The sequence below is a fragment of the Pan paniscus genome, chromosome 23 (genome assembly GCF_029289425.2).
Source record: "Pan paniscus chromosome 23, NHGRI_mPanPan1-v2.0_pri, whole genome shotgun sequence".
NCBI classification, from domain to species: Eukaryota; Metazoa; Chordata; class Mammalia; order Primates; family Hominidae; genus Pan; species Pan paniscus.
In genome coordinates this window covers 53,236,977-53,264,834 of record NC_085927.1, presented here as the reverse complement: position 1 = coordinate 53,264,834, position 27,858 = coordinate 53,236,977, and the positions used below count along the sequence as shown (strand labels likewise).

The 27,858-nt window shown below is 53.3% G+C and overlaps 1 protein-coding gene across 5 annotated transcripts in view; it reads right to left on the bottom strand.

The window, feature by feature from the left end:
- Positions 1 to 27,858, bottom strand: part of MPPED1 (metallophosphoesterase domain containing 1) — a 96,480-nt gene that overhangs the window by 67,112 nt on the left and 1,510 nt on the right. For 4 of the 5 annotated variants that reach the window (XM_034949172.3, XM_034949173.3, XM_034949174.3 and 1 more), the window contains exons 2-3: positions 15,584 to 15,885; positions 5,035 to 5,216 (exon numbers count right to left, since the gene is read on the bottom strand). In XM_034949172.3, coding sequence (XP_034805063.2) covers positions 5,035 to 5,216; positions 15,584 to 15,807 — 406 coding nt within the window. In that variant the 5' untranslated portion in view covers positions 15,808 to 15,885. Of the gene's footprint in view, positions 1 to 5,034; positions 5,217 to 15,583; positions 15,886 to 23,782; positions 24,106 to 27,858 lie in introns of those variants that run through there. The other variant, XM_034949175.3, reaches the window with a different exon arrangement.

Genomic DNA, 27,858 nt, shown 5'->3' with positions numbered 1-27,858 from the left:
CACACTGGTCTGTGTCACAGCGCTGCCCTCCTTGAAGCCCCCATTTACTGGTGGCCTACCCAGCGGCATTCAGGCATGCCCTGCCCTGCTGGGGTCACCATGGCCAGCTGACAGACAGGGCTGCGTCAGCGGGGTCAGCATGCCACTCACGGCTGCACATTCCTCTCTGTCCAGGGCTCCGCTGGCTGGCGCTGGACATGAAGCCTTGACCCTCCCCTTCAGGGGCTGACGGTGAAGGTAGGAGACACGCCCCCGCCGCAAGGCGAGAGCCACCAGCAGAGCTTAGACCAGGAGCTCTGGGCGTACAGAGGAGCAGGGAACAGCTCTGCCCAGCGGGGTGGGGGAGGCTTCACAAGGGGCAGCTCTGGAGGGGTGAGTGGAGCGTGGGCCCCGGACCAGGGAGGGGAGCTTATTCTACGAGTGAGGAGTCCAGCTGGACGGTGTGGCTGGAGGGAAATGGTGCTGCTGGTGTTGAAGTTGAGGAGTCTGTTTTGTGTGGGGCAAGGATCTGGGAGTGGCAAGTTGTTCACCGTGACAGATGTTTCACAATGACAGGGATCCTGTGGTGCCCGGACTGTGCAAAGCACTGCGTGGGAATACTATTCATCAACCCTTCCCCACAGCCCTGGGGCAAGAAAATAATTCTCCCCGTTCTACAAGTGAGGCACAGAGAGGTTGAGAGACTGGACTGAGGTAACACAGCAGAGGAGGAAACAGGGGTGAAGACAGCTGCCTGGCCTCCAGCCGCCCCACCTCCCTGCACTGGCACTGCTGACTGATCCATCCAGGCTGTGAGCTCCCTGTGGCTGGTGAGGAGCAAGGAACCACCTGCACATTCTTTGCCATTTTCAGCAAGTTTTGCTTTTGCGTTCACTCTTTATAGCTGGAGAACTTGTCCTTATCCATCTTTTAGCTGCTTACTCGACATTTACAAATCAAGCTGCCGCTTCTATTTCATGACTACATTTGGGATATTAATGGCCAAGGGGAGAAAGGGGCTGCTCAGAGGGACTCTTTCATCCCAACCCGTCCCCCTCCAATGAACGCAGACCCAGATAGAAGCCTGCAAACGGGCAATGCATGGACACCAGTCACAGCCGAGCTGACAGCAACGCACCTCACAGCAAGTTAGAGTCCGCAGGAATTTAGCCATGCAGAGCCCCGTTAGATGTCTTGTCTTGTCTTGTCTTATACGGTAGGTCTTTATTAATTTTTTAAATCTCTTCCTGTCTGTCTGGAGGTGGCTCCCAGAATATGATTTCAAATGCTTTCCATGAGATCAATGAACAGGGAAGGAGCAAGTTGTGAATTTCAAATCTATAACTTTCTCATCCAGGAGAAGGGGCTGAGCCAGTGGGTGGGCGAGGGGGGCAAGGTGATGAGGTGGGTGTGCAAAGGTCTCCCGCCCTGTCGGCTGGGGAAGGGGCTCATGGAGGCCCTTGAGCGGCCAGGATTGACCCAAGGCCCAGCGCTGTCCCATCCCTTCTGTGACACACTTGGCATCAGACACCCAGGAGCGTTGCCTTTGTTTGAAATTACCAAGAAAACACACCCCTCCCCCATAGAAAATCAGACACAGAGAGACAGAGAGACAATCCTAAAGAAGAAGGTAAAACCCCATGAGCCCACCACCCAGACATCGACTCTGGAACATTCTGGAGCTTTAGCCCTCACCAGGTACACTCTGGTTCTACAATCCATCATGGCCTTTGAAAAGCTTTCTAAAGGTCATCCCCATACAAAAACCTTCCCAAAGCTCCCCCTGCCCTTAGGATCAGCCCCACACTCTTGTCCGAGGCCCAGGAGGCCTGTGTGGACCAGTGCCTGCCCCACTGCCCTGCTTCTCCCACTTCCCAACACTCCCAGTGCTCTCTGCTCCCACCCCAGGGCCCCTGCAGCCTCCGCGTCCTCTGCCTGGAACGGGTCCTGCCCAGAGCTGCACAAGGCTGCCTCATTCTCACCCTCAGGCCTGGCCCAACATCCCCTCCTCAGGGAGGCCTTCCGTGCCCACCCAGCTGAATGGCCATCACCACACGTCCCCAGGTGGGTCCCAGACAGACCCCATAGCTCTCTCTAACGAATGGCTCCCGTGCCGCCCTCATGGCTATGAAGCCACCATCCCCTCGCATCAGGCTGAGTGGGGCCCTGCGTGCTCAGGGTCTACTGTTACCCCAGGGCTTGCGACACACCTGGCACCTGGTGGGCTCTCAGTGAGGCTCAGCAATAGGATGACGGAATGTTTCTTTCCAGTCTCTTTTTCTCTGTGTCTGCTGTTGGGAGGGCGGTTGCTAGCTGAGACTACACGTCCACATCTCTCAGGAGCTCCACATGCTGTAACACATGTGTTGTTCCACTGCTTTCCCTGCCAACTCAACCTCAAGGTTCAGGTCCAATGTCTTCCTCCCAACACCCCACCCCTACCCAGGGGAGCCCAGATCTGGTAGACGCCAGTTCATGGGGGCAATCATAACAGGTACACAGCACTTTACATTTTGCAAGGTGATTCTTTCCTCCATTCCAACAGAGCCTCAAAACAACATTTGGAGGGATGCGAGGCAGCCTAACCGCCCCCTTTTAAAATGAGGCCCAGAGGGGCCACGTGGCTGCTGCGGTCACCCAGGCAGGAAGCAGATCCAGACTCCAAATGCATCGCCTACACCCTTCCTTCCAATCAGCATCATCCACACCCTTACTTCCAATTAGGGAGGCTTCACCTCAAGAAGGAGAGGCAACACAGAGCTATACCAAGAGTTCAGCACTGCGGTCCAACTGCCCAGTTCTGCCATTTACAAGCTGTGTGACTTTGGGTAAGTGGCTTCACTTCTCTGGGCCTTGGTTTTCTCCTCTGTAAAATGGGAATGATAATAGTTCCTGCCTCATTGTCAGGAGGATTAAATGAGTTACTAATACACGCGAAGGGTATAGAACAGCACCCAGCACATACTAAATGCTCAGTAAACCTGAGCTTCATAGAAAAAACAACCCTGTCCAAACGCACCAAATAGGTGCACAGTCCATCTCTCAGCCATGATCACCAAACTCTGGGGACCTGGCCCACCGGCCAACCAAGGTGTCTCGCTTTGTGCAGTGGGTGAGTTCCCAAAATACCAGCAGCAAATGGGCTTCGATTCATGCTCTCACCCCCATGCAAATGCTCCTCCTCCCTCAGTCTGAAGCCCATTCCTCCTTGAGTGAGGGTCCTGACATCTGCAAACACTTCCAGGCAGCAAAGGGGCGAGGCCTGAGGGAAAGAACCTTTTGTAAAAGGAAGACCCCTTTACAAGTTGTAAGTTCACACTTTCCACCCATCATGGGCACCTGGAAGGCCAGGCTGTGTGTGAGAGACAGTCCCCACCCTTCAGAACCTCCATTCTCCTCTGTCAAATAGGGACGCAAATGGTAGCCACCTCAAGTAGCTGTTCCCAAATTCAACAAGGCAGAGGTGGTAAGAGCCTGCCACCCCGTGCCTGGCACACAGTGGGGGCTTGGCCCACAGCGACTCCAGCCTCTCTGCCCTGGAAACGGCCTCTTGACTCCACCAAGTGGAACCTCCTGTCTTTTGAAACCCACAGCAGATGGGACAAGCAGCCTCCCTCGGGGAAGGGGCCCCTCCTGGGAGGCAGCCCAGAACTGGAGCCAGTGCGGGCAAGGGGAGAATCCCAGAGAAGGACTTCAGGAGCCCTATCCCCCGGCCTGCACTTCCTGCAGCCCAAATGGAGCCTTTGATTAGAATTTCCCATTTGAAAAATCAATATTTAAAGCCCTCTGCCTGCCAAACAGAAGGGAAGGCCTTGCTTGTAAATATTTGTCTCGCCTGGCAGAGTCGGGCCCCTGGCTCACCGCGGCTGCCCTGCCTCACTCCTGGCCCTCTGCTTGCGCAGTCCCAGCCAACTGCACAGCGGGACGCCCCTGGGGAGGCGGAAGGGACCGTCTGGCAGCCACGTGGGGCTGCGCAGGAAGGTGAGCGGCCCTGCACCCACGCCTCCACGGCAGCAGGCCTGGGTGCCGGGCTGCACAGGGGCCGTCCATCTGTCTTCCCCGGGTGGGGACAGAGATGCCTCACTGTGAGATTTGTCTGGATTCCAAGGCAAGCGAGTTTTCCCAGGGGGTCCCCTGGGTTTATTTCTTATTTTTGAAAAAAAGCACAAAGACAAAACCCAGGGGATGTGCTTATAAGTCATCACCCACCATGGCGCAGTGCATGGGAAAGGGCTCTGCTGCCGAGACCAGCAGCTGCTCACATCTGGCCCCTGGAGAAACCATCTCCATGGCAGTGGGTGACTGAGCTAGGATGAACCAGCTGAGCACCTACCCTGGCACCACCATTCTCCGTGTCACTCATTCATTCACCCACTCAGCCATTCATTCATTCATTCATCAATTTCTTTTCTTTTGAGACAGAGTCTCACTCTGTTGCCCAGGCTGGAGTGCAGTGGAGTGATCTGGGCTCATTGCAACCTCCACCACCCAGGTTCAAGCAATTCTCCTGCCTCAGCCTCCGATGTAGCTGGGATTACAGGTGCCCGCCACCACACCCAGCTAATTTTTGTATTTTTAGTAGAGACAAGGTTTCACCATGTTGGCCAGGCTGGTCTCAAACTCCTGACCTCAGGTGATCCACCAGCCTCGGCCCCACAAAGTGCTAGGATTACAGGCATGAGCTGCTGCACCCGGCCTCATGCATCAATTATTTATTGAGGCCCTACCTTTGCCAGGCACTGGGGCCTGGACACATAAATGGACAAAGACATGAGCAAAGTCCCTTTTGGAGGGGGTCTTCCAGGCCAAAAAAAAAATCCCACAAACAAATGGAAAGTCACAACCAAGACAGATGCTGGAGGAGGAGAGGTCCAAGGTGGATGGGAGAGAAAGGGGCACCTGCTCTGAGAGGTCAGGGAGGGTGACCAGGCAGGCACAGGCCAAGGAGGGGGCCCGGGCAGCGCAGGAGGGAAAGGCAGGGAGGCAGCCTCGGGAGCTGGCGGGAGCCCCCTTCCTGCTCAGCACAGCCTCCTGCCCAGGGCAGGAGGGACCTACCCAGCCACTCGTTGAACTTCTTCACCTCGCTCGGGAGCCCCAGCTCAGTGAAGTCCCCAGCGTGGATCAGCACGTCGCCGTACGGCATCTGGATGGGGTCCGTCCTCGAGTGGGTATCAGAGACGCAGACGAAGCGGGTGTAGCCTGGAGGTTTGGGGGCATCGTGAGGCACCGGGTCCACCCTGCAGGGAGAGATGACACTGCAGATCAGGAGGCCATGGAGCCGCGAGCCTGCGGGTGGTGTGTCTGCAGCCCCATCCACCACAGCTCACAGCCCCATCAATCCTGCTCAGATCCACCAGACCAGGGACTGGACGCCCAGCCTTCCCAGGGGTCCACCCCGGCCCGAATCCTGACTTCTCTCATCTTTAGCCAGGCAAAGCATGTTTGGCCCCCAAGCCTCAGTTTCCCTGTCTGTAACATGGAAACGTCGGGTTGGGGGGCTGTTGGGAAGGTTAAAGGGAGTGAGAAGTGGGTGCAGTGAGCATCTGCCCTCCGAGCTGAGGTGCTGCACAGCTTCCAGCCTTTTGTTCGTTATCACCCCCAGAGTGGCCTCCTCAAGATGTCTTTTATTTTCCCCTACTCACTTCCCTCCCATGAAGCTTTAGTACAGCATCACAGAGGTGCCGTACGTGTGTTTAGGTACCTCACATCCACCTCTGCTTTAGACAGAAGAGCAAGACGTTTTCTTCACTCCCCAAGCACCAGATTTTACCCCTTAGGGGCGCTATGGCCCCCACTGAAACCGCATGGAGTAAAGCCTATGGTCGGGCGATGAGGACGACTGCCCAGGCTGTGCAGCGCACGTCCGCCGTCGCAGGACAGCAGCACGGGAGGGGGAGTTTCAGGAGAACGTGTGAAATAAAGACCCTAAAGGAAAGGTGTCCATTTCTCAAAACTGTAAGACAGTGTGATCATTTCTAGACCAAGGGCCTTCCAGGGCTGTGTCAGAAAACACTCCTGGAGTCAGAAGACCAGGCTTTCCACAGCCTGGGTCTGCACATCTGTAAAACGAAGCTACTTCACTGAGCAAAAATAACATTTTAAAAAGCGGCATAAATGTAGGTTCTTGTGCCTCAGGAGCCTATCGTGGCCCTCCCGTTTGACAGTCGAGGATGCCAACATCCAGCCGGGCTGAGCAAGCAGCCCTGGGCACCCCAGTGCAGAAATGTGGACGTGGGCTAAGACCCTGGCTCCCGGCACCCCGTGGGCTAAGACCCCAGCTCTCCATCCAGCGCGGTCTCCACTACACGTTGCCTCCCCAGGTGAATGGTTTTACCAGGCTCAAAACTCTTAAAAACAACGCAATGACATTTCAACAAGCAGCTCTCTCCAAATGAGTATGCTGCTCGAGGAGTTGTGTTTAAATCTAATTATGCGGCAAACCAAAAGCGGTGCCATATCAGTTACATAAATACTTTTAAAGACATCTTTCTAATTATCCTTTTTTTTTCAGACAATATACTTCGAAGAAATTTAATTAACACCTTACGAGAGACGTGGGTTCAGCATGCTAATGTGCAGGGCGCACTAGCGCGCTCCATCCGCCGCAGCCGGAGGCGCCGAGCCAGCCTCTCCCCACCACGATGCCGCGGCGGGAGCGCGCACCCGGGGCCCCTTCCTGGGGGTTGCTAGGCCTAGGGAGAATCCCAGCAAGTCAGAGCTGGGCTACGCTGGGAGGAAAATGAATATGAATCCGATGATGACCAACCAGGGAGGTGCTAGGAGCTTTTCCTCTTCTCCTCCATTCACTCATTCACTCATTCACTGAGTACAATACATCCTGAATGACTACCGTGTGCCAGCCCTGAGCTCAGCGGAGGGCCACAGGGATGAACCAGGCTGACCCCTGCTCACAACAAGCCCAGGGACTGATGGTGGCAGCAGATTTGGCCAGACGATGACAATACAGCCAGCACCTTTGACAGGGCAGCAGAGGGGACAGGGCGCAGAGAAGGCCCTAACCTGGCCTGGGGTCTTCTGAAAGCTTCCATCAGGGGTAGTGTCTGAGCTGGTCTGGAAGCTGAAATCTCCTTCCCAGAAATTCCCACCACTCTTCTGTCCTCTGGGGCCCCCAATGACCCCCACTCCCCATGACAGACAACTGGTGTGACCTACATACCCTGCCGCCCCCACACACACAGTTGATCAGACCAAGGGCAGCCAATTGCTACTGGGCTACTGGCCTGGCACAGGAATTCAAGTGAGCCAATCAAATTCATTCATTCATATTCTCTCCCTCTCTCTCTCCTCCCTTTCTCTCTCTTTCCCTCTCTCTCTCCTCCCTTTCTCTCTCTTTCCCTCTCTCTCTCCTCCCTTTCTCTTTCCCTCTCTCTCTCCTCCCTTTCTCTCTCTCCTCCCTTTCTCTCTCTCTCCTCCCTTTCTCTCTCTCTCCTCCCTTTCTCTCTCTCTCCTCCCTTTCTCTCTCTCTCCTCCCTTTCTCTCTCTCCTCCCTTTTTCTTTCTCCTCCCTTTTTCTCTCTCCTCCCTTTATCTCTCTCCTCCCTTTCTCTCTCCTCCCTTTCTCTCTCTCCTCCCTTTCTCTCTCTCTCCTCCCTTTCTCTCTCCTCCCCTTCTCTCTCTTTCCCTCTCTCTCCTCCCTTTCTCTCTCTCCTCCCTTTCTCTCTCCTCCCTTTCTCTCTCCTCCCCTTCTCTCTCTTTCCCTCTCTCTCCTCCCTTTCTCTCTCCTCCCTTTCTCTCTCCTCCCCTTCTCTCTCTTTCCCTCTCTCTCCTCCCTTTCTCTTTCCCTCTCTCTCTCCTCCCTTTCTCTCTCTCTCCTCCCTTTCTCTCTCTCCTCCCTTTATCTCTCTCCTCCCTTTCTCTCTCCTCCCTTTCTCTCTCTCCTCCCCTTCTCTGTCTTTCCCTCTCTCTCCTCCCTTTCTCTTTCCCTCTCTCTCTCCTCCCTTTCTCTCTCCTCCCCTTCTCTCTCTCTTTCCCTCTCTCCTCCCTTTCTCTTTCCCTCTCTCTCTCCTCCCTTTCTCTCTCTCTCCTCCCTTTCTCTCTCTCTCCTCCCTTTATCTCTCTCCTCCCTTTCTCTTTCCCTCTCTCTCCTCCCTTTCTCTCTCTCTCCTCCCTTTCTCTCCTCCCTTTCTCTCTCTCTCCTCCCTTTATCTCTCTCCTCCCTTTCTCTTTCCCTCTCTCTCCTCCCTTTCTCTCTCTCTCCTCCCTTTCTCTCCTCCCTTTCTCTCTCTCCTCCCTTTATCTCTCTCCTCCCTTTCTCTTTCCCTCTCTCTCCTCCCTTTCTCTCTCTCTCCTCCCTTTCTCTCCTCCCTTTCTCTCTCTCTCCTCCCTTTATCTCTCTCCTCCCTTTCTCTCCTCCCTTTCTCTCTCCTCCCTTTATCTCTCTCTCCTCCGTTTCTCTCTCTCCTCCCTTTCTCTCTCCCTTTCTCTCTCTCCTCCCCTTCTCTCTCTCTTTCCCTCTTTCTCTCCTCCCTTTCTCTCTCTTTCCCTCTCTCTCCTCCCTTTCTCTCTCTCTCCTCCCTTTCTCTCTCTCTCCTCCCTTTCTCTCTCTTTCCCTCCCTCTCTTCCTTTTCTTTCTCTCTGTGTTTGTCTCTCTCTCTCTCTCTCTCTGTGTGCCTCTGAGGTTTTGAAGATGTCATAAGGTGACAAAGACTAAATCAAAGAGACAAAGAGAGATGAAGACGGGAGAGACAGGGAGCACAATGCCACCCCCGAGCTGCGAGGGCCCCGACAGTCTACCCTCTGGGAGCCCCGCCTAGCAGAGGAGCCCTAAGAGGGCCTCAGCTCCCACCCACCACCAGCCAGCCAAGAGCAGTGCGGTTCTGAGGGCTCTGGTTGGGCTGGGCCTGCTGCTGGAGCCAGAGATCTTTAATTAACTCCACTCTTATTTCCCTGCACCCCGAGGCTTCTGGAGCACAGCGAAGATGCAGACCTAGTCATCCCCAGAGAAAGAAATAGACTCTCATTTCCCGACACAGTCCCCCAGCTATTTGGATTGCAACAAATGCTCAACTTTGAAATAATAACAACAGTAATGATTTCAATGATCCCCACGCATCAAGAGCTCATTATGTGCTGGGCACGTTACAGGCAGTGGCTCTCTTCATCCTCATAATGACCATCTAAGCAGGGTACTGTGGGTAGCCCCATTTTACAGGTGAGCAAACCGAGGCTCAGAAAAGGCTGACTTGTCCATGATCTTAGCTACAGGAGTTGGTGCAGCTGAAATTTGAAGCTGGTTTTTGGGTCCAGAACTCACACCAGTCTGGACTATTACCAGGCTGGACTTCATTTCATTCAATCAACCTATGGACAAATCTTACTGAATGCCTCTAAATGCCAGGGACCTGCTTGGTATAAGGATACATCTGTGGGTGGGACACCCACAGAGGCCACCGGTGTGAAGATCCAGAAACCTGACTATGTTTGCAAGTGAAGGAAAGAGCAAAAAGAGTCAAAATATGGAGAAAGAGGCCAGGCACAATGCCTCACACCTGTATTCCCAGCACTTTGGGAGGCCAAGGCCGGTGGATCACTTGAGGTCAGGAGTTCAAGACCAGCCTGGCCAACATGGTGAAACGTCGTCTCTACTAAAAATATAAAAAATTAGCTTGGTGTGGTGGCAGGCGCCTGTAGTGCCAGCTACTCTGGAGGCTGAGACAGGAGAATCACTTGAACCCGGGAGGCGGAAGTTACAGTGAGCTGAGATCGCACCACTGCACTCCAGCCTGGGCGACAGAGTGAGACTCTGTCTAAAAAAAAAAAAAAAAAAAAAAAAAATTAACAACAACAGTAGAAAGAGACAGTGAACAAGAGGGCATAATTTGAAGATCCAGCTATACCTGAAGCTAGACCCAAACTTGAAATTCTTAATATGGGCCAGTAGACCCCTTTTCATCCTTAAGGCAACTTAAGTTGTGTTTCTGATACTTGCAATGACAATGAAAAGTTAGTCCATGCCCAAGCTCCCAGCTACTAAGTTAAAGAGTGGAATTTAAACCCAGGACTTCACAACAGGAATCTGGGCGTCTAATCTCAACACTTTGTGACCACAAAAAAAAAAAAAAGTGCAAAATGGTTCTTTCTCAGTGACATTCTGCAGGGACCAGAGATAAGACGTGGAAGCAAAGGCTTCTTATTTCTTGGAGCCAAACTCAACTTCCCCAAAGCTTCTGCCTACTGGGGTGGTTCTGAGACCTGACACCCATCTCCAGCTCTCCCCAGCCTACACCGATCTTCTTCCCATGGGATTCCTGGCAGCAGGAACAGCACAGAGGAGAGAACGCGGCCTCCGACGCCAGACCCCAGGCTGGCACCCCAGCTCAGTGACCTCCTCCTCGCTGTGCCCCTGGACCCCACCAGGCTCCAGTCCTGCTCTGTAGGGTGGGGACAAGCCACTCCCTCTTTGTCATGTTGTGAGAACTTCACCGACCTTCGCAGCTGGAGCCCTGATGCCAACACCCCTGCAGTGCACTCTGGATCCTGCTCTTGATTCTTTCTCTCCCATAAGCCACTGGTTCTGTGCAAGTGCAGTTCCTGGTGCCAAAAGCCCAGAGAGGCATCAGAAGCAGAGGCTGTTACCCCTCGTAACCCTATTCCTGCAGAAATGGGGTGCTCTGAAGGTCCAGGCAGGGACAGCTTCTAACAACTCATCCAGCCGTGTGACTGGGCATCAGCCTTTCCTTTAGTAGGAAAGGACCTCTAGTCCCTTCCTCTCATTTTACAAATGGGGAAACTGAGGCCTGGGGAGGCGCAATGACTGGCTGGATCAGCATCACACAACAACTGCCCCAACCCCTTGCCCAGTGCTCTTCCCACAAAGCACTGCGTCCAAGGGGACCCTGGCCACAGGACCCTCCTGCATCCCCACACCTGTCCTTCCTTCCCACATCCTGGCCTCTGCTCTTGCTGGTCCCTCTTCCTAAAGTGGCCCACTCCATGGAGGCCACAGTGCAGCTGGTCCTCCACACCCAGGGATTATGCCACCCCCACCCCCACAGAAAGTCCTCCGTGATCCCTGACACTCCTTCTGAGTCTTGCCGCATGTCCCGTTCTCACTCTCTTCTCTTTCCTGCTTCCTATTCCCTGTGCTAGGCACCAGGCATGCAGCCCCATGCTTGTGGAGGGGAGAGATGCTTGGGAAATCCTCCCACAAATGAATGTGTCAGCACAGACTGAACCAGGTGCCACAAAGCGTGCGCCACAAGGCCCAGTGCTGAGCACCTAGAGCTGCAGCGGGAAAGATTTCCCTGAGGTGGTGACACCTGGGTGAGATCTGAAGGAGGAGTCAGTGCTCACAGGGCAAAGAGCTGGGATCAGAGGGAACAGCATGGGCAAAGACCTCAGGCAGGAGGAAGACTGGAATGTTTGAGAAACTGGAAGCAGCCACCGCATCTGTTGCCCAGCAGGACAGGATGAGAGCCAGGCAGTGCCGGGGTGTGAGTCCTCCCCACCTGCTTTGCTCCTTGTCCCCCTCCCTGCACTCCAGGCTGAGCTCCATGTCTCCAGGAGCCTCTCAGTGTGTGGACAGGCCAAGGAGCCACACAGCACTGGGTGGGAATCCCAGCTCCCCACACTCACCTTCCAAAACCTTAGCATCCTCATCTGTAGAGAGGGTGTCCACACTGACCTGGGACAGCAGGAAAGGCCAGGAACAAGGCACAAAGGGACTACTCTAGGCCTGGCATGCAGCTGTGGCCTTCCATCCCACTCTGCTGTAGCTTCAAGGACCCGGTGCAGCCTGAGGGGCTCGAAGGGCCTTTAAGCGATGACTCAAGTCTCTGCCATAACGACTTTTAAAGGTCAGAGAGGAGTTGCTGTGCCTGGTGCCATGGCCCTGGGGACTTCAGTGAGAGCTCCAGGATAACCCTGTCCCCCAACACTCACTCTTGCCTTCTTACTGACCACCAGGCCAGTGGTCCGCCTACCCACCCAGAGCAGAAGGGCTGGGCCTGGAAGAGCCTCCTGAGACCCCCATAGGGTTTCTCAGTCACCGGGGCAAGGAGTCTTCAGCCTTGCTCACAACCTAGAGGCCCAGCTCCGGAGATTCATTACCCAAGCAAAGGCGGCCTCGTCACCAGCAGGGTCTCTGGGGGCAACAGCATAAATCACAGGACTCAACCAGAGGCCATGTTTGGACTGTCACTGTTGTTATTAAATATAAATTGTGGATTTATTAAATAAGGCTCCCTCGCTCCCTCACCCCGGAGACAAAGCCCAGGGTGGCGACAAATCACATGTCGGGAAGTGGCAGCCATCCCCCCACCGCTCCTGGGAGGGAGCAGCCGACTTGCCATGGAAATCCTTTCAGCCACCACCAGCAGCCTGCATGCTTCCGAGCTTGGGGTGTGGAGTCTGAATGAAGGGGCAGTGGGAGGCAGCAGCCCCCTCATCCCTGTGCCCACCCTGGCTTTACCCAGCTGTGTGCAAAGTTGTGTTTCAAAGCTGGAGCTCAGAGCATGCTCCCTCCAGGGCCCCACCCAAACCCCAGCTGCCTCGGAGCCAGCAGAAGCTGGGAACTCTCCCCTCTGCCGGAGGTGGTGGTGCAGAGCAGTCCAGGATGGGGTGGGGCAGGCCAGGTGTGAATCCTTGCGGGGCCTGCTCCAGCTCCCCAGCTAAGCTCCTTCTCCATAGCACTTACCATCACCAGCATCACACGCTTTCATGACCATCTGCTAACTGCCTGCCATCCACTGGATGTAAGCTCAGCACAGGCAGGGGTGCCTTCGATCACTGCTGGGTCCCAAGCGCCTCACCAGGCCCGGCATGTGCTACCAATGCTGAATGCTTGCTGCCCACTGAGGCTTCTCTATGAGGATTTAACTATTTCATCCCCAGTATTACTGTGCGCAGCATTTTTTTCACCCCCCAAGAACCAGTTTTCACCCCTTGGAGGTGCTGTTTCCTCCACTGAGAATGCATGGACTAGTGTCACGGGGGGTGAGGACCAGCTTTCCGAGCTATGCAGAGCGCATGCGCCATCCAAGGAGGGTGGCACAGCAAGGGGAATTTCAGGGGAACATGTGGTCCCTCGACCTGGAGTAGCCAGCTCCAGGTTGGCGAAACTGAGGCACCAAGCAGCATGAACCCCATCCAAGCAGGCAAGCTCAGCGCCCAAGGTCCTAAACAGTGAGAAACTCAGCAGCTCACAGACATCCCAAATGCGTGAATGAATGACTCAACAAATGAATGAATGGCCCTGGGTTGCTCGGTTAAATGGGGTAGATCACCCCCTCTCATTCAGTCATTCACCACCTTCCCTCAGGACGCAGCCCGGCCTGCAGGGGCCTGTGGTGTCTCCTGCACGCCCCCAACCCCTGCTGCCTGCCCAGCTGGGCCTCCGTACAGTTCTCAGAGACCCCTGTCTTCTAGCCACCTGCAGGCTCCGACCTGCCGCCCCTTCTGCCTGGCCCACTTCCTCCTCACACCCTCTCCCAACTTGCTACGCCTATTCCTCCTGCTCTGGCCTTCACCTAGAAATTACCCAGTTCTCCAGGGGGTCTTTCCTGGATCCCTTGAAACTGGGAAGCACCTCCTCAGCCCCCACTCTGTCTTCCTCTTTCCCTGGCTCTGTTCTCTGACTAGGAGCTCCCTAAGGGTGTGCCTGGCCCAGGCAGGGGCGCCGTGATTGACAGCTGTCCATGGTCCCACTGTGTGTGGTGCTGGGACCCTCACAAACCCCACCTGCCCTGGGAGGCCTTGCTGCTCTCTCCTTGCCCACTGGACAGGAGTTCAGCCTGGCCTCCGGGGACCTCAGGCTCAGTCACCTCTGACCCACCCAGTTGGAGGATGACCCTCACCAACAAAAGACAAAACCCAGCCCAGGGAAGGCCCCCATCCCTGCAGCCCCTCCCAGGCCTCAAGTCTCACAGACCGAGGAGCAGCAAGCCTGAGGCCGGGGGCCTTCCTTCCTGCCCAAACCCGCCAATCGGGCTCCAAAAACAGAAAACCAGAGGCAGGAGCCCAGATAGAAATCTACCAAAAAATAAAGTAGGCAGCCACAGGCAACACTAGCCCTGTGGCCCCACACGGAGACAAGCATTTTCCTGGGCAAGTGCCACTGGAAGAGGGCGATCCCCGCCTGGAGCCTGCTGCCCTGCAGAGCCCTTCCCTGCACCTCCCTCTCCCCACAACAGAGGCCAGGCCTGAGGGAGGCCACACAGGGACGGGAGGTCGCGACCTCACACACACCCCACCAGGCCAGGGTTTCGAAACCCCCTCAACTCCTTCTCCGAGTGGTCCGAGGGACAGCAGCTGGGACGCCACAAGCACCGCTGCCCTAAGATGGAGATCACAGCCCCAGAGGCGGCCCAGGGCCTGGACCCTTTTTGGGGCACCAGACCCACGGGCAGTCTGGAGGGCTTCCCGTAGGCCCTACAGCACTGGATCAGCCCCTGTCATAGCTCCCCCCTCCCTGTGCTGTCACCTCCCTGCTCTGCAGGGGTCATCCCTCATCCAGACCCAGCTTGGGGGTGGGCACCCAGAGTGGCCGGGTGAAGGTACAACAGCCAAGGGGACAAGGCCTCCGCTCTCAGGCAGAAGCATGAACATCCACACACATCACAGCCCGAGGATGCGGGAGGCCCAGCAAGGAGAGCCCCGGGCTGGACTCAGGAAGCCTGGGTTCAAGTCCAGCTCTGGCACCTGCCAGCAGGGTGGGGCACCTCACGGGCCTGGGCCCCTGGTTCCTCACCAGGTAAGCTCTGTCGTGCAGGGCTCATGGGAGGAGCAATGGGGATAAAGGAGGAGGGGGGCTCCAGGAACTCAGGGAACCACCCAGAGCAGGGCCAGGAGCTCGACCACCTCTGGAGCCACCCCAAGCTACCCACAGCTTTCCAGGTCCTCGGGAAATCCAGAGAGGGAAAGGCTGGCCCCGCACACAGGCATCAGGACAAGTCCTCCTGCTGCCCACGGGGGCCTTGAGTCTGTGTGCTCTCCAGGGCCTCACTGCTTGAGCACCCCCAACGCCCCGAGGGGCAGACAACAGAATCCCCCAGTCCTTTTGGAAAAGCATCTCTGCTTTCACAGGAGAAGCACAGGGTCTGGACAAAAGGAAGGGCAGGGAGGGGAAATAAAAAGCCCAAGACTGGTGTCCTAACCTGCCATGGGGCTTGTGGCGAGCCCCTTCCCCTCTCTGGGGCTCGGTCTCCCCATGTGTACAACGAGGAGCATAAATCAGACCAGGGGTCGCCACTCAAATGCCAAGAAAGGGATCTGGAATGTGGCCCCCGCCAGACGCTGCCAGGAGGACATGTGGGCCTGGGGTTTCCAGGCCTTTGGGTTTTATAAAGTGAAGCCAGAAATCTGGAGTTTTCTGTGCATCCACCTCATCTTTAAATATTTGTAAAACATGCTCCTGGCCAAGTGAAACAGGACTGCGGCCAGAATCGGCCCACAGGCCATCCATCTGCAACTTCTTGCCTGTCCCTCCCAACTCAGAGCCCTGATGATCCTAGGATTCCAGAATTGTTGCAGTCAACAAACATTCAATGCTTGTTACAGTGCCCCCAGAACCAGGAGGCACCCAAGACCATGCACCCACCCCAGGGGGCCGTCACCGCCCCCACCCCCACCCCACCGGTCCCACTTACATCTGCACATGCGGTGGCTGGAAGCGGCCCTGGTTGATGTTGTAGAAGGTGAAGGCCTGGGTGGGGTTGGAGCTGTACTCGTCCACCTCGATGATGAGCCGGCTGTGCTGGTGCCGCCGAGCGGCCATCACGTGGGACTGGGAGAATGCCATGCCCAGGCCGCAGGGGAGGAGGGCCAGGGCCTCCGCCTTCAGGACGCCGGCATCCCACCTAGAGCGCCACATGGACCTCCGCTGGCCGCCCCGGCATCTCCCACCGCTGCCGCCACCGCAGCCCGGCCCCCCGCCAGACCTGGAAACAGACTGAGGAGACGGAGCAGAACCGTGCGACAGTTAATCTGTTTGGGATTTGCTTTATTTAATGTCAGATGAAGATTTAGAAAGAGGGAGAGGGCGGGGGGAGAGGAAAAAAAAACACAGTCGTACAGCTCAAAAACTCATTACAAATCTTTCCAACTCAGCAGTTTGATGAATATACTTTGGTAAAAAGAAAAGGGAAGGGAGGGAGGGGACAAGAAAAAAAAGAAAAAAAAAAAAAACCCACAGCACTGTGGACGGATGCATGCATGGCTCAACGTGTTTAAATACTTAAGACATTTTTTTTTTTCCTTCAACAAAATCCTCCCGAGCCTACAGGGTGACAGTGAGCTGGGGTAAGACAATGGCTGGTATTTTGTAAACAGGTGAGTTAAGTTTTACTTTTCAGAATTGGGGAACAGGAAGGATTCTCCTACAACCCTCCCTCATCCTCCACAGACCCCCAAACACACCCACATGGCCCCACGCCCACACCCCTGCAAGCCTGAGCAGGTGGAGACAGCACGGGCGAAAATTCCTCCCTCGACATCAATTTCATCTAAAGATATCTTTTAGTGGTGCCCTGAGAAGGGATTTTCCCAGACATAGATGGTCACATACCCACTGGCTCAGGGGTGGTAGTGCAGGTAGGGGCAGAGATGGTGAGGGAGGAGGAACCTTTTGCAAAAATCTCTTCCGATGCCTCACTACCGTCTCTCTCGTAAGGATCTCGGGAACCCTAATGTGCCCCGTCAATCTTTGAATTGCAGCTTGAGAATGCTGCAATATTTTTCAAATCTTTTTCACTGGGAAGTGCAGTTTGCATTTATATTTACTGGGCTTAAATATCCCTCCAACCGACCCCACCTTGGGGTCAGTGTAGAACTCTGTAGAAACTTGGAAATGCAGGCCCCAGGTGAGGCCCCATCCTACCCCAACACACGGCACAATGGCCGACGCCTCGTTACTCAGACCATCGAGTTGTCTTGTTCCTTTTCATAATTATTTTTTAAACTGTGTAAATGGGAAATGCCTTGAAGACTTTTTGTCGTTGTTTTCAGTTTGGGTCATTAAGACCCTCCGACGATTCCTTTTGCGCTGTATTTAACCAAGGAGAAAATAACATCATTTAAACTATTCCTGGACAGTCATATCGCAATCACATTAAATGAAGAAAAATCCCCTTTGCTTTGCGCTTGGAAGAAGAATCGACACAGTCAGAAACAAATTAGATTAGGAAAAAGACAAAAATTAGAGACTGGAGAACATTTTAATTATGTGCAAAGGAGAAATGGGTTATTAATATTTTTAAATCTTGATCATCTCCCTAGAAGGTGAAATAAATAGCAATATCCTCCTTCTCCCACAGACCTCTAAAGACACTTCCTGATTCCCAAAACATATCCCTCTTCTCCACCTGCAGAGACAAGGGGGAAACAAATCTCCCTTTTCCTGGGGACACACTTGCGCCATTGTTTTGTCCTGTGGGTTGTTTCAAAGTGAATTGGCTCTCCCTGCAGGTGCTACGCAACAGAACTGTAGGTGGGGGAGCAGGGGCCTGCACCCCTCTTGTCTGTAACTGCTGCCCGGCACCCAGAAGGCCTGGGAAAGGCCTCAGGGCACCAGATGCCAAGTTCCAGGACGCTGCATACTCTGAGCCAGGCCCGCCCAGATCTGGACGGGGGTCAAGCCCCAGCATGGCTGACTTGCTGTGTGACCTTAAGCCAACTTCCTAACTTCTCTGAGCCTCCAGCTTCCTCTTCTAGAAGATGGATTTGAGGCCCGGTGCAGTGGCTCACACCCGTAATCCCAGCACTTCGGGAGGCTGAGGCGGGCGTATCACGTGAGGTCAAGAGTTTGAGACCAGCCTGGCCAACATAGTGAAACCCCCTCTCCACTAAAAATACAAAAATTAGCCGGGCACTGTGGTGCACACCTGTAATCCCAGCTACTTGAGAGGGTGAGGCAGGAGAATTGCTTGAACCCAGAAGGCGGAGGTTGCAGTGAGCCGAGACAGCGCCACTGCACTCCAGCCTTGAGACTCTATCTCAAAAAAAAGAAAGAAAAGATTTGATAGTAGCAATGCCACCTCCTGGGGGTTGTGCAGGTTAAATGAAGAAGTAAGCAGGAATCCTGAGTACAATGCCTGGTGGGTCCCAGGCGCCGGCTCACCTCAGCTGTGATGGTCACAGTCACTATTCTGCTCAATTTGATCCTTGCATATTGAGGAGCTGCTGTCAGCAGGTGCTGCCTGAGTACTGGACACCCTTGGTATGAGGGTGTCAAGTGCGAACCAAGGGGCCAGTTCCAGGAGCAAGGGGTGCCAGACGGGCCCTGGAGAACTCAAATATTTCTCAAATGCAAGCTGACCACATCACATCTCTACTTGAAATCCTTGCAGTGGCTTCTCTGATAAAATCCCTTGACCATAAGACCCTGCATGGTCTGGCCCTACGACTGGTCTGGCCTCTACTTGAGCCACACAGGCCGGCCCCCGGTGGCCTCTTGCACCTGGAGGCCTACAGCTCACAGGGGCCATGCTCTTGTTCAGAGCCACACAAGTCCAACACTTTTTGAGAGTCTTCCTCTGTAATGCTCACCACTAAGAGACAGATATTGATGCCCATGTCTCACGTTTGACAAATGATGAAGGGTACATCCCACAGAAGTGACGTCTCATTGCACAGAGAGTAGGTGGCAGGGCTGGGCCCCCAGACCTAGCTGCCTGGCTTCCGGCTCTGCCCTCCTCTCCCGCTGGCTGAAGCTGACACCCTTCCTCTCAGCAATGCCGGGGTCTCCTCGGAGAGGCCTGGATCTGGGGCCTTCATTTCAGGGTCCCAGGAAGAGCCCGGATGTCCCCTGAGGGCAGGGTCGGGCTCCCCCCTTGTGCACCCCATGTGTCAGCTCCGGCCCCCAGCAGCTCTGTAACCCTGAGCAAGCGGCTGAACCTCCAGAAGTTCTGTTTCCTCTTCTACAAAATGGAAAGAAAAACAGTCCCTACCTTGTAGAGTCATGAATATTCAATGAGATGACACATGTAAGCTGCTGATCACAGAGCCTAGCACACAGTAAGTGGTCAATAAATGTTAGCTAATATTATTGTTATAACATGATCACCCCACGGCCTATCACAAATACTTCATCAGTAGTATTAGTGGATGGATGGAGGCAGGGAGGGAGAAACGGATGGATGGAGGCATGGATGCAGAGACAATGAGGGGACAGAAGGACATACAGAATGTCTGGAGACTTTGCCTGGTGCCCAGCAGAGGCTTGGCAGAGGGTGGGTGTCAGGAGAGCTTAGCTGAAGACCGAAGAGTCACTGCCCCCTCTGCATCTTACCCACCTTGCATATCCAGCAAGGAGGCTGCCAGGCTGGCACAGCCCTTGTGAAAAGGGGTTCCAGGGGCCCCCACCCGTCTTTGCCCCAGAGGAGCAGGCGCTAGCATGCAGACAGCCTGCAGTCGAGGGAGAACCGCTCTGCACCAAAGGGACTCAGCCGGGAAAGGCAGGCGGCAAGGCTCCCGGAGGCGCTCCGCGCTGAAATGCTGCATTTCACATAAAGGGGGTTCGCAACGGGCCCTGCTCAGAGAAATCCGGGAAACTGGAAACGCAACGGCTTCTTTTAATGCCCATTTAATATTTATGGAGCCGCAGCAGCACGTTAGCCACCCTGCGAGGAGGCGAGCATTCTCCGCCGTGCAGCCGATCCACGGAGGAGGCGCAGCATCTCCCAAACAAACAGCTTTGAGCTAGGAAGCGTTTACACCCGGTCCGCAAAACAGCACAGCACGCGAGCGATGCAGTGGTGCCCCGGGACCCGCCGCAGGGAGACCGCCTGGGCTCCCAGCCTGGCTCTCAGTCCAGCGGAGTGACCTTAAGCAAGTCATGCATCCTGATGGGGCTGCAGATGCCTCCCCAAAATGGAACTACGGGGGAGGATGGATGGATGGAATGAATGAATGAACGCATGACTTATTCAACAACCATTAGCCACGGCCCTACATGCTCTCCCTGTTCCAGGTGCCAGAAAGGGCAATGGAAAAACAAAGAGGCTCCTGCCCTTGAGGAACATGGGACGGGGTGGGGGGCTGGACAATAAGGTAAACAAAGAATTAAACAGAAAAGACACTTTCAGCTAATAATCAGTACCTGGAAAAAGACAGAACAGGGCGATGGTGTGACTAAATTGGGTGATCAAGAAAGGTCTATCTGGGCTGGGCATGGTGGCTCACACCTGTAATCCCAGCACTTTGGGACGCCGAGGCGGGAGGATCACCTGAGGTCGGGAGTTCGAGACCAGCCTGACCAACATGGAGAAACCCTGTCTCTACTAAAAATACAAACAGCTGGGCGTGGTGGTGGGCGCCTGTAATCCCAGCTACTCGGGAGGGTGAGGTAGAAGAATCACTTGAACCGGGGAGGTGGAGGTTGCGTTGAGCCGAGATTGTGCTACTGCACTCCAGCCTGGGTAACAGAGTGAGACTCCATCTCAAAAAAAAAAAAAAAAAATGTCTATCTGAAGCGGCATCACCTCACACACCAATGACACCCCGACCTGGGGAATGAGAACCTGGGCAGAGGGAGGGGAAGTGCTAAGTCCCTGAGGCCTGAGTGGCCTGGATAAGTGGCCTCACTCTTTCGTTGTCATGGGTCACTGGCATGCTTCTGCCGCGGAGGACAGCCTGGACTCTGAAGTCAGAGAAAGCGGGGTTCCCATTAAATTCCATCTCAGGCTGCTGAGCGGTGGGACACTGGGAAAGTCACTCAACTTCTCTGTTTCCACTTCTTCAGTGGTCCCCTTGAGGGGTTACAGAGGGGCTGGAACGAGCCTTGTACCTGCCCATAAAGGCCCAGTGAACCCAGAGTGGGAGACTCCAGGTCCCCCCAGCCCAGCACTCCTTGAAAAATTCCCTCTGGTTCTAAGGGCTTGCTTTTCCAAAGTCTGATTCTCTTATCAGATGGTTTCTCCTTCCGTTTTCCTCTCAGAGACATTTATTTGTTGTTCCTTGGGTACTGTGAGTCCAGTGAGGCCAGGGTGCTCCAAGGAGAACCTGGGTGTCAGCCAAGACACCAAGGAGCAGGTCCCATTTGACGCCAACTGTATGGAAAGCTGGTGTCTAGGAAAGAGGTTCGACTCCAGGCCCCACCTCTCTGTGCCTCTCTCTGACCACCCCCCACCCCCAAACTTGTCTGGTCTCCTGGCGGTCTTGACCCCCCATCACCATGGTCACACCACACCGGCCTCCCGAAGGAATGTCCTAGAACTCACCTCTGCCCGTGCCATTCCCTCTGGCACACCCAGCACCCTCTAGAGCAGCTGCCGCCCTCAGGTGAAGCTCAGCACCTCAGGTCAGCTCAGGAGGCTGCACCTGGCCCCAGCCCCACTCCCGCTTCTCAGGCCCGGCTCAGTCATGCAGGCTTTCCCTGGCACAGAGGGGGTCCTGTCTTGAAGCCTCCACGAATGCTATTCCCTCTGTCCAGAAGGCCCTGCACCCAACCCCACCCCTGCGTTCACCCTCGTTTCCTGACACAAGCCCACTCAGTCTCAGAAAGGCTCAGAGCCTCAGAAACACCTTCCCTGACCTCCCCTGGCTGGGTGAGGAGCCTCCACCCACAGCCCCCAAGGCTTCCTGTAACAAAACACAGTCGGCTTTTTATCTGAACTGAATGAAACGCCAAAGAATAAAATGATATGTGAATGAATGAATGAGAGAAACTACACAGGCCTTTGAGTCTGACAGCAGGACTCAAAAGCAGCTTTGCCCCCCTCAATCTTAGTTTTTCACCTACAAACATGTGGATTCTCAATCCTTCCTTCCTGGGCTGCTGGAGCACTGAAGGACACAGGAGATTCAAAAGCCCCTGCCAGGGCCTAGCACACAGGAGTTGCTCACTCCATGTCTCTTCCCCTCTAGTTAGAAAGTTCTGATGAACTCAGAAGCTCCCCAGGGAAATTTCAAGAATGCAGAAGGGATTTTCAAGCAACCCCTCCTCTCCTGCCTGAAAGCCCATGGTGCCTGGCCCCTTCCTTCTCGCCCCACCGAGTAAGACTCTGAGGCTTTGACTTCCCAGGGAGTTGTGGCTGGACACGTCCACTACAACCCACTCTTGACTCATTTTTCTAGGCAAATTCTTCACCACCACCCCCATCTGGACACTGCAGGGCACTGGTCAGCCCCAACGCACCCACTGCTGCTCTTGCTCTGGGCCAGATCCTGTTCTGGGAGCCAAAGGACCCAGACACGAAACTAGCCCTCCAAGGGCTCAGACCCGGCGAACCAGCCAGGCAGACAACAGACCTCCTCAGAACTCTATTTTGAGGAGTTGCAGTGGAGGGGGTCTGTGGGCCCCTAAGAAGGCCCCCACCAAACAGCGAGGCCAGCCAGTGTGTGCTGAAGGCCCAGGAAGGAGAGAGAGAGAGGCCTTGGCTCACACAGAGCATCTCAGCAGCAGATGAATTTTTGCAAAAGAGATGCTTGGATCATTCTGGTGGCCCCTCTCTGTCCGAAGATGTGTGAGGAAGATCTTGGAGCATTGCACTACCAGAGGAGCTGCTGCCCTGCAGACCAAAGATAGATTTTGCTTCACCGTGTGACTTGAAGCATCACTTCCAGCCAACACAGGCCTCTCAAAGTCAGCGCAGGCCCAGGACTGCCCCAGTTCACATCTGCTGTCCCTGTGCCACTATTACCAGCATCCTCTCCGGCTCTCGAAAGTGCTCTCATTTGGAAGGGAAAGGTCAATCTGATCAAAGCCAGTGCCAGGCCGGTAAGGCAGCCATCCCCAGAACGCACCTGTGTTTCTCTTCCATTCATCGGCAGCTCTTTAACAATCACTGGGGGGCTAGCATAATATGGTGCTGTCCTGGGTCCAAAACTCGGATGACAGTCAATGAGCACACAGAAACGACTGTCTTATTAAGCATGAGAAGCTTCCAGAGAAACATCTCCCCCAACAGCCATCCCCGCTGCGGCGTTCTGAGGAACCCCACCTTGGAAAGCTTTCACCAGGATCCTAGACGCACCTTGGCTCCGTCTCCTCCTGGGGCCTTTAACTGAGAGTAGCAGCGACTGAATAGCCCCAGCCTCTCTAATGGGACAGCCAAAAGTGCAGCTGCCTGTCTTCAGGCCGGTGGCTCAGGGTGACGCAGAGAAAAAGCCAGCTTGGCTCAGCAAAGGCAGTGCTTACTAGGGCTTTTGTTGCAATGTGGCGAAATGTCACAGAGAAACCACACTAACCCTTCCTAAGTGGTCCCTGCAAGCAAAATGCAGGAGATAATATTTAACAGAAAAGTACCAAGGTGTGGGGGTCTGGGGAGAATTGTTTTACAAGCGACAATTCCCACACAAGCTCAAAAATCACTTTTAAATCATATTTTCTTTCCTTGTTTTGCCTCTGCTTGAAAATATGCAATTGATGAGCCCATAGTAGAAAATGCCATAAAAGGAAAAGAAAAAAAAAAAAAAAAGCAGAGGGACTCAAAGGAAAAGAAGCAAATACCCCAATGGGAGAAAAAAAATCAGACCTCGTCCCACCATGTCCTAAAATGACAGACTTTGTGTTTGATCTCCTTCCCAATCAAGTGTGGGATCCCAAGGAAAAGAAACACTGGCCAGCAGCTGGTATTATCAGCTAAGCTGAATAAGCTGATGAGTTCAGTAGATGAAGGAATCCACAAATAAAGTGAAAATTAGCCCCTATTCCTTGCAAAAGGATCAACCACAGTGACTTTAAAGCATTTACCACTTAAAAACCTTTTAGCTGGGCCCATTTTGAATTATGACTACATGATTTTAAATTACACTTTCTAATTCCTCACCACCGCCACCCCCCAGCAGTCTCTGCCGCTTCATTTTCCAATTATGTACTTTTATTTCGGAATATGAAGAGTGCTACTTACTGGATCATGTCCTGTCTGCCACAAATAGCTGCTCACTTATTCCTTTAATTTTAGCTATGAATGCAGTCGGCTCGCCGGGCTTGTCTTCAAATTCTGAATATTCTCCGTTCCCATTGCACAGAACGAGCCCCGAGACGCAAAGAAACACACAAAGCTCGGGCAGAGAAATATGTTTGTAAACCAGTGCTCCACTCCATAAATTATTATAATTCTTGGTGCTTTCTATATCCATCTAGCAGATCAGCGATCACATAAATAATAGCAAGTGGACTGATTTTTCTTCTGCAAAGTGCTACGTCCTGGTTTTCAAAATAAAGCACTTGGAGAGTCACGTATCTATGGAGTTGAAATGGGAAGCTGTTCAGATCTGTTTCAAACATGCACACAGACATATCCACACACAAAAGGAAATAGGAGGTAAATGTGTAAAACTCAGCATTGTGTCCCCTTCCCACTTATATATCAAGTCACACTCAACAGGAATGGGGGTTTAGCACATACATGGCTAGGGAGGGGAAGAGGCTAGAGGGCTGTGGTTGCTCAGCATTCAAATACAATTTGCAAAGGAAGTAAATGTGGATTTACAGTTCTTGTGGAAATCTATTAAACAGATGTCACTGAAGCATAATCAAATCAGCACTATGGCAATTCTACACTTAAGTCTGATATTGGGGTTTTGCCATTTTTATGATCAGTTCAAGTGTATGTTTTGTGATGGTGCGGGAATTTGCAATTAAGGATGAAACCTCCCAAGTATGATCAATTAACTAATGTGCCTGAATGACAAACTTACAAATGCAAAACTCCATTCTCACCAGCCCCCAACCACTGCACTGTGCAGGGAACCCAGGGCAGAATAAGGGTTGGGGGAGAGAACCTTTGCCTCTTCTGTGAACACTGAAACACTAAAAAGCGCTTTGTCAGGAAGAAGGGAAAGGCAGGTTGCAGGAAGGGATTACATTTCTCAGGTAGCCAGTGCAATATATTTTGCAGGCTTGCAGACTGCAGCACTGTCCGGAAAATGCAAAAGAATGAAATGAAGGGGAAACGATGAGAGTGTTAGAAATTGGAAGCAGGCATCATTTTCTCCTTGAAGTGATGAAATTAGCCTGGGCGATGCCAAAAGTCTCTTCGTGTGCATCAACGCTGAGCCTCACATCCTTCTTGGAAGGAGGAGACGGGAATGCGAAGGTGGGCAACAGACAAGTCACATTTTATAGAAACAAACTTTCAGGTGTAGACTGAGGTGGTGGAAAGAGGAGCCTACTCATCCCTGGCTTTGAACTGGATGCAGAGCAGAGTCAACCAGAAGGGAGAATTTTATTTATTTATTTTTTCCCGCAGCTGCTTCTATTTATGATGATGACCTGGTTCTGACATTAAGCTGGCCAAGTTCAGGTCCAAGAAAATCCCCCACAGAGTAATTCACGAAAAGGCCTGAAAAGGCCACGGAACACCTCAAATCACAATTTGATTTCAAAATTAATACCTATAATCTCAATTTGTTATGATTTTTTTATGAAATTGGGCTGCCCTCATTGGTCACAGATATTTTAAGTGGAAATAAAGTATAACTAAGTCTTGTCTCATTAGGGGGAAAAAAGTCAAAATAAAGTAAAACATTTGTGTTGGCAGCAGACCTGTCAGGTCACCAGGGAGAACCATGGTGAATCAAATTAACTGGGAAGCAATTTATACCTTTCCTCCAATACCGCCCCCAAAAAGGGGTCTCTTATTTTTTTCCTGTTGGGTTTTTTGTTTCTTTCCTTTTTTTTTTTTTTTTTTTTTTTTTTTGCTTTTGACATTTTAGTCACCTCTTCAAACTCAAGTCAGACAACTTCAGTGGCAGTCTGGAAGGGATGCTCACTGATGGTCTCATTACATGGGGACATCCACACAGCAAGAACGAGGGCTGCAGGGAATGGCTTTCGGAGTGCCCCAGGCTACACTAAACGGTTCTTGCTGTGGGAAACAGTGCCTTCATCCCCTCTTCTCCCTGCCACCCCCAAGTGTTGGACACTTCTGGTCCTAGAGGGTGAGGCGCCCAGGCCAGAAGGAAGGCCCCTACCTCTTATCGGAGGTGCCATCGACTTTGATCTGTGGGTAGGGAGGGAGCCTGAGAAGCTATTCCCAGGCCTCTGCACCTGGGGAGCCCTTTGCCCCAGGACCCTTGCTCCAGAGGGGCAGGCAGACAAAGGTACTTATTGCTGAACGGAAAGATCTCAGGGAGAAGAAGAATGGAAAGGGGGAATTCATGAAAAGACCCTTTTTTGTTCCCGGTGAGGGAGGGGCGATGGGAGAGACATGTCACATTGTCACATTAAAGACTTTGACAGACAATCCAGGGATAACGCAGAAATTCCACCCTTAACTGCAGCCTGATGCAACTTGAAAGGCATTAACTAACCTCCACTAATTGCATGTTTTTCTGTGCATAATATTTACTTGTTAAAAGTCTTTGCCTGGCTGATTAATTTCCTCTGCCCCGGTATTCATGATCAGTTCACAGGCCTGAAATTGGGAAAATGAAGTCATTTTGATAGACTAAAAGATGATTGCACTTTGGGGAGGGTTTTCTTTTTTTCCAGAAGTCCAGACCTGCACCCAGAATGCTGATTTTTCTCCTTAATGCTGCCCTTCAGGGAATCCCAACGACCACCGTCATTCCTCAAACAAGCAGAGAGAGATGCGTCCTATATAAAATGAGCATACCAAGGCCGGTACTGCCTAGTTGGGAAGGTAGCAAGTTCAAAGAAGAACAAATGAACTTAAGCCACATTCATTGGATGAAGATTTAAGAGTTTCATGGGTGAGCTGGGAATTTATTAAAAGCAGGCTTTTCAAGAACGATGATTCCCTACATCAGTCTGTGTATTCCTGACAGTTGGGGCTCAAGTAAAACACCCTAAAATTCTTATTGTTCGCCTAGATCTAAACCTGTCCTATCTGTCCACAGGCACAGCCCATGGGGCATCAGCCAGGGTGGATGTGAGTGATTCTAAGCGTACCACGGGGTGGTTACATCAGAGGTACCTCCTCGGCCATGTAGGTGACTCTCTGAACCCATCCACATCACCAGTACAGGGACCTCATTCAATCCAGGTCTTCCGAAATTCCTGGGGCCGAGAAATAAATAGGAAGGCAGTCCCACACTGAAACACTTCCGAACACACGATTAAGCCTCCGTGACTGGATTATCGCCTTTTGACTAGCCATCGCCCAATTAATGTACCTCCAGTGAGCAAGCACCAGAATCGATGGAACCATTCCACCGAAATCCATCTCCAGAAAAAGATTTTACAAGTGTTGTGGGGCTGCCACTCAGAAAGCCAATTTGCAAGGAGCCCAGCACGGTGAAGCGCAGTTTATCATGCGTGGTTCCCACACAGAGGGCCCCTGCAGACTGCGCCTGGCTCCAGAATGCCTCCCTAGCACCACAAGCTCAAACGCATTGAGGTTCTCCCCTGCCTCAGCCCGGCCGAATCCGTCAGCACCCTCCCCAAGTAGTCTCTTAGAGCCCTGGCTCCTGTACACCAATATCTGGCTTCCGACTGGACGTGGCAGTCAGCTGGTGGCCTCTCCAACATCGCCCTGTGCCAGGTTTCTCACCAAGTTGGTTTAATTTTTTTTTTTTTTTTTTTGCAAAGTCCAGTCAGATTATTGACAGTGCCTGTCTCCCTGACCTGCCCCCGCCCCCAGCGCCGCAGATCCCTGCTAACAAGTCTCCCACTGCCATTCAACTCCCGTGAGCCAGCTCCGCCATTCAACAGCCAGCCCACTTTTGTTCCCCCAGTTTAATTTCATAATTGTTTGCCACTTAACAAGCTCTCCTCTGGGCCATTCAATAGAGCAGGGGAAATGGGGAGGGGGAAGGCAAAGAAACTCTGGGAGGGGAGCTGGGAGCCAGGCCAGCCCAGCACTGGGGAAGAGACATCCCAGAGAGGTCAGCTGGACAGGGGTGGGGGCCAGTTCCGGAGTGGAGCCTCCTGACACCAACTGGGCCACCCAGCTTGAGCCCGGAGAGGTGGGAGGGAAAGGAGCAGAGTGAGTTCCGAGGGCCAGGCCGGGGCCTGCCA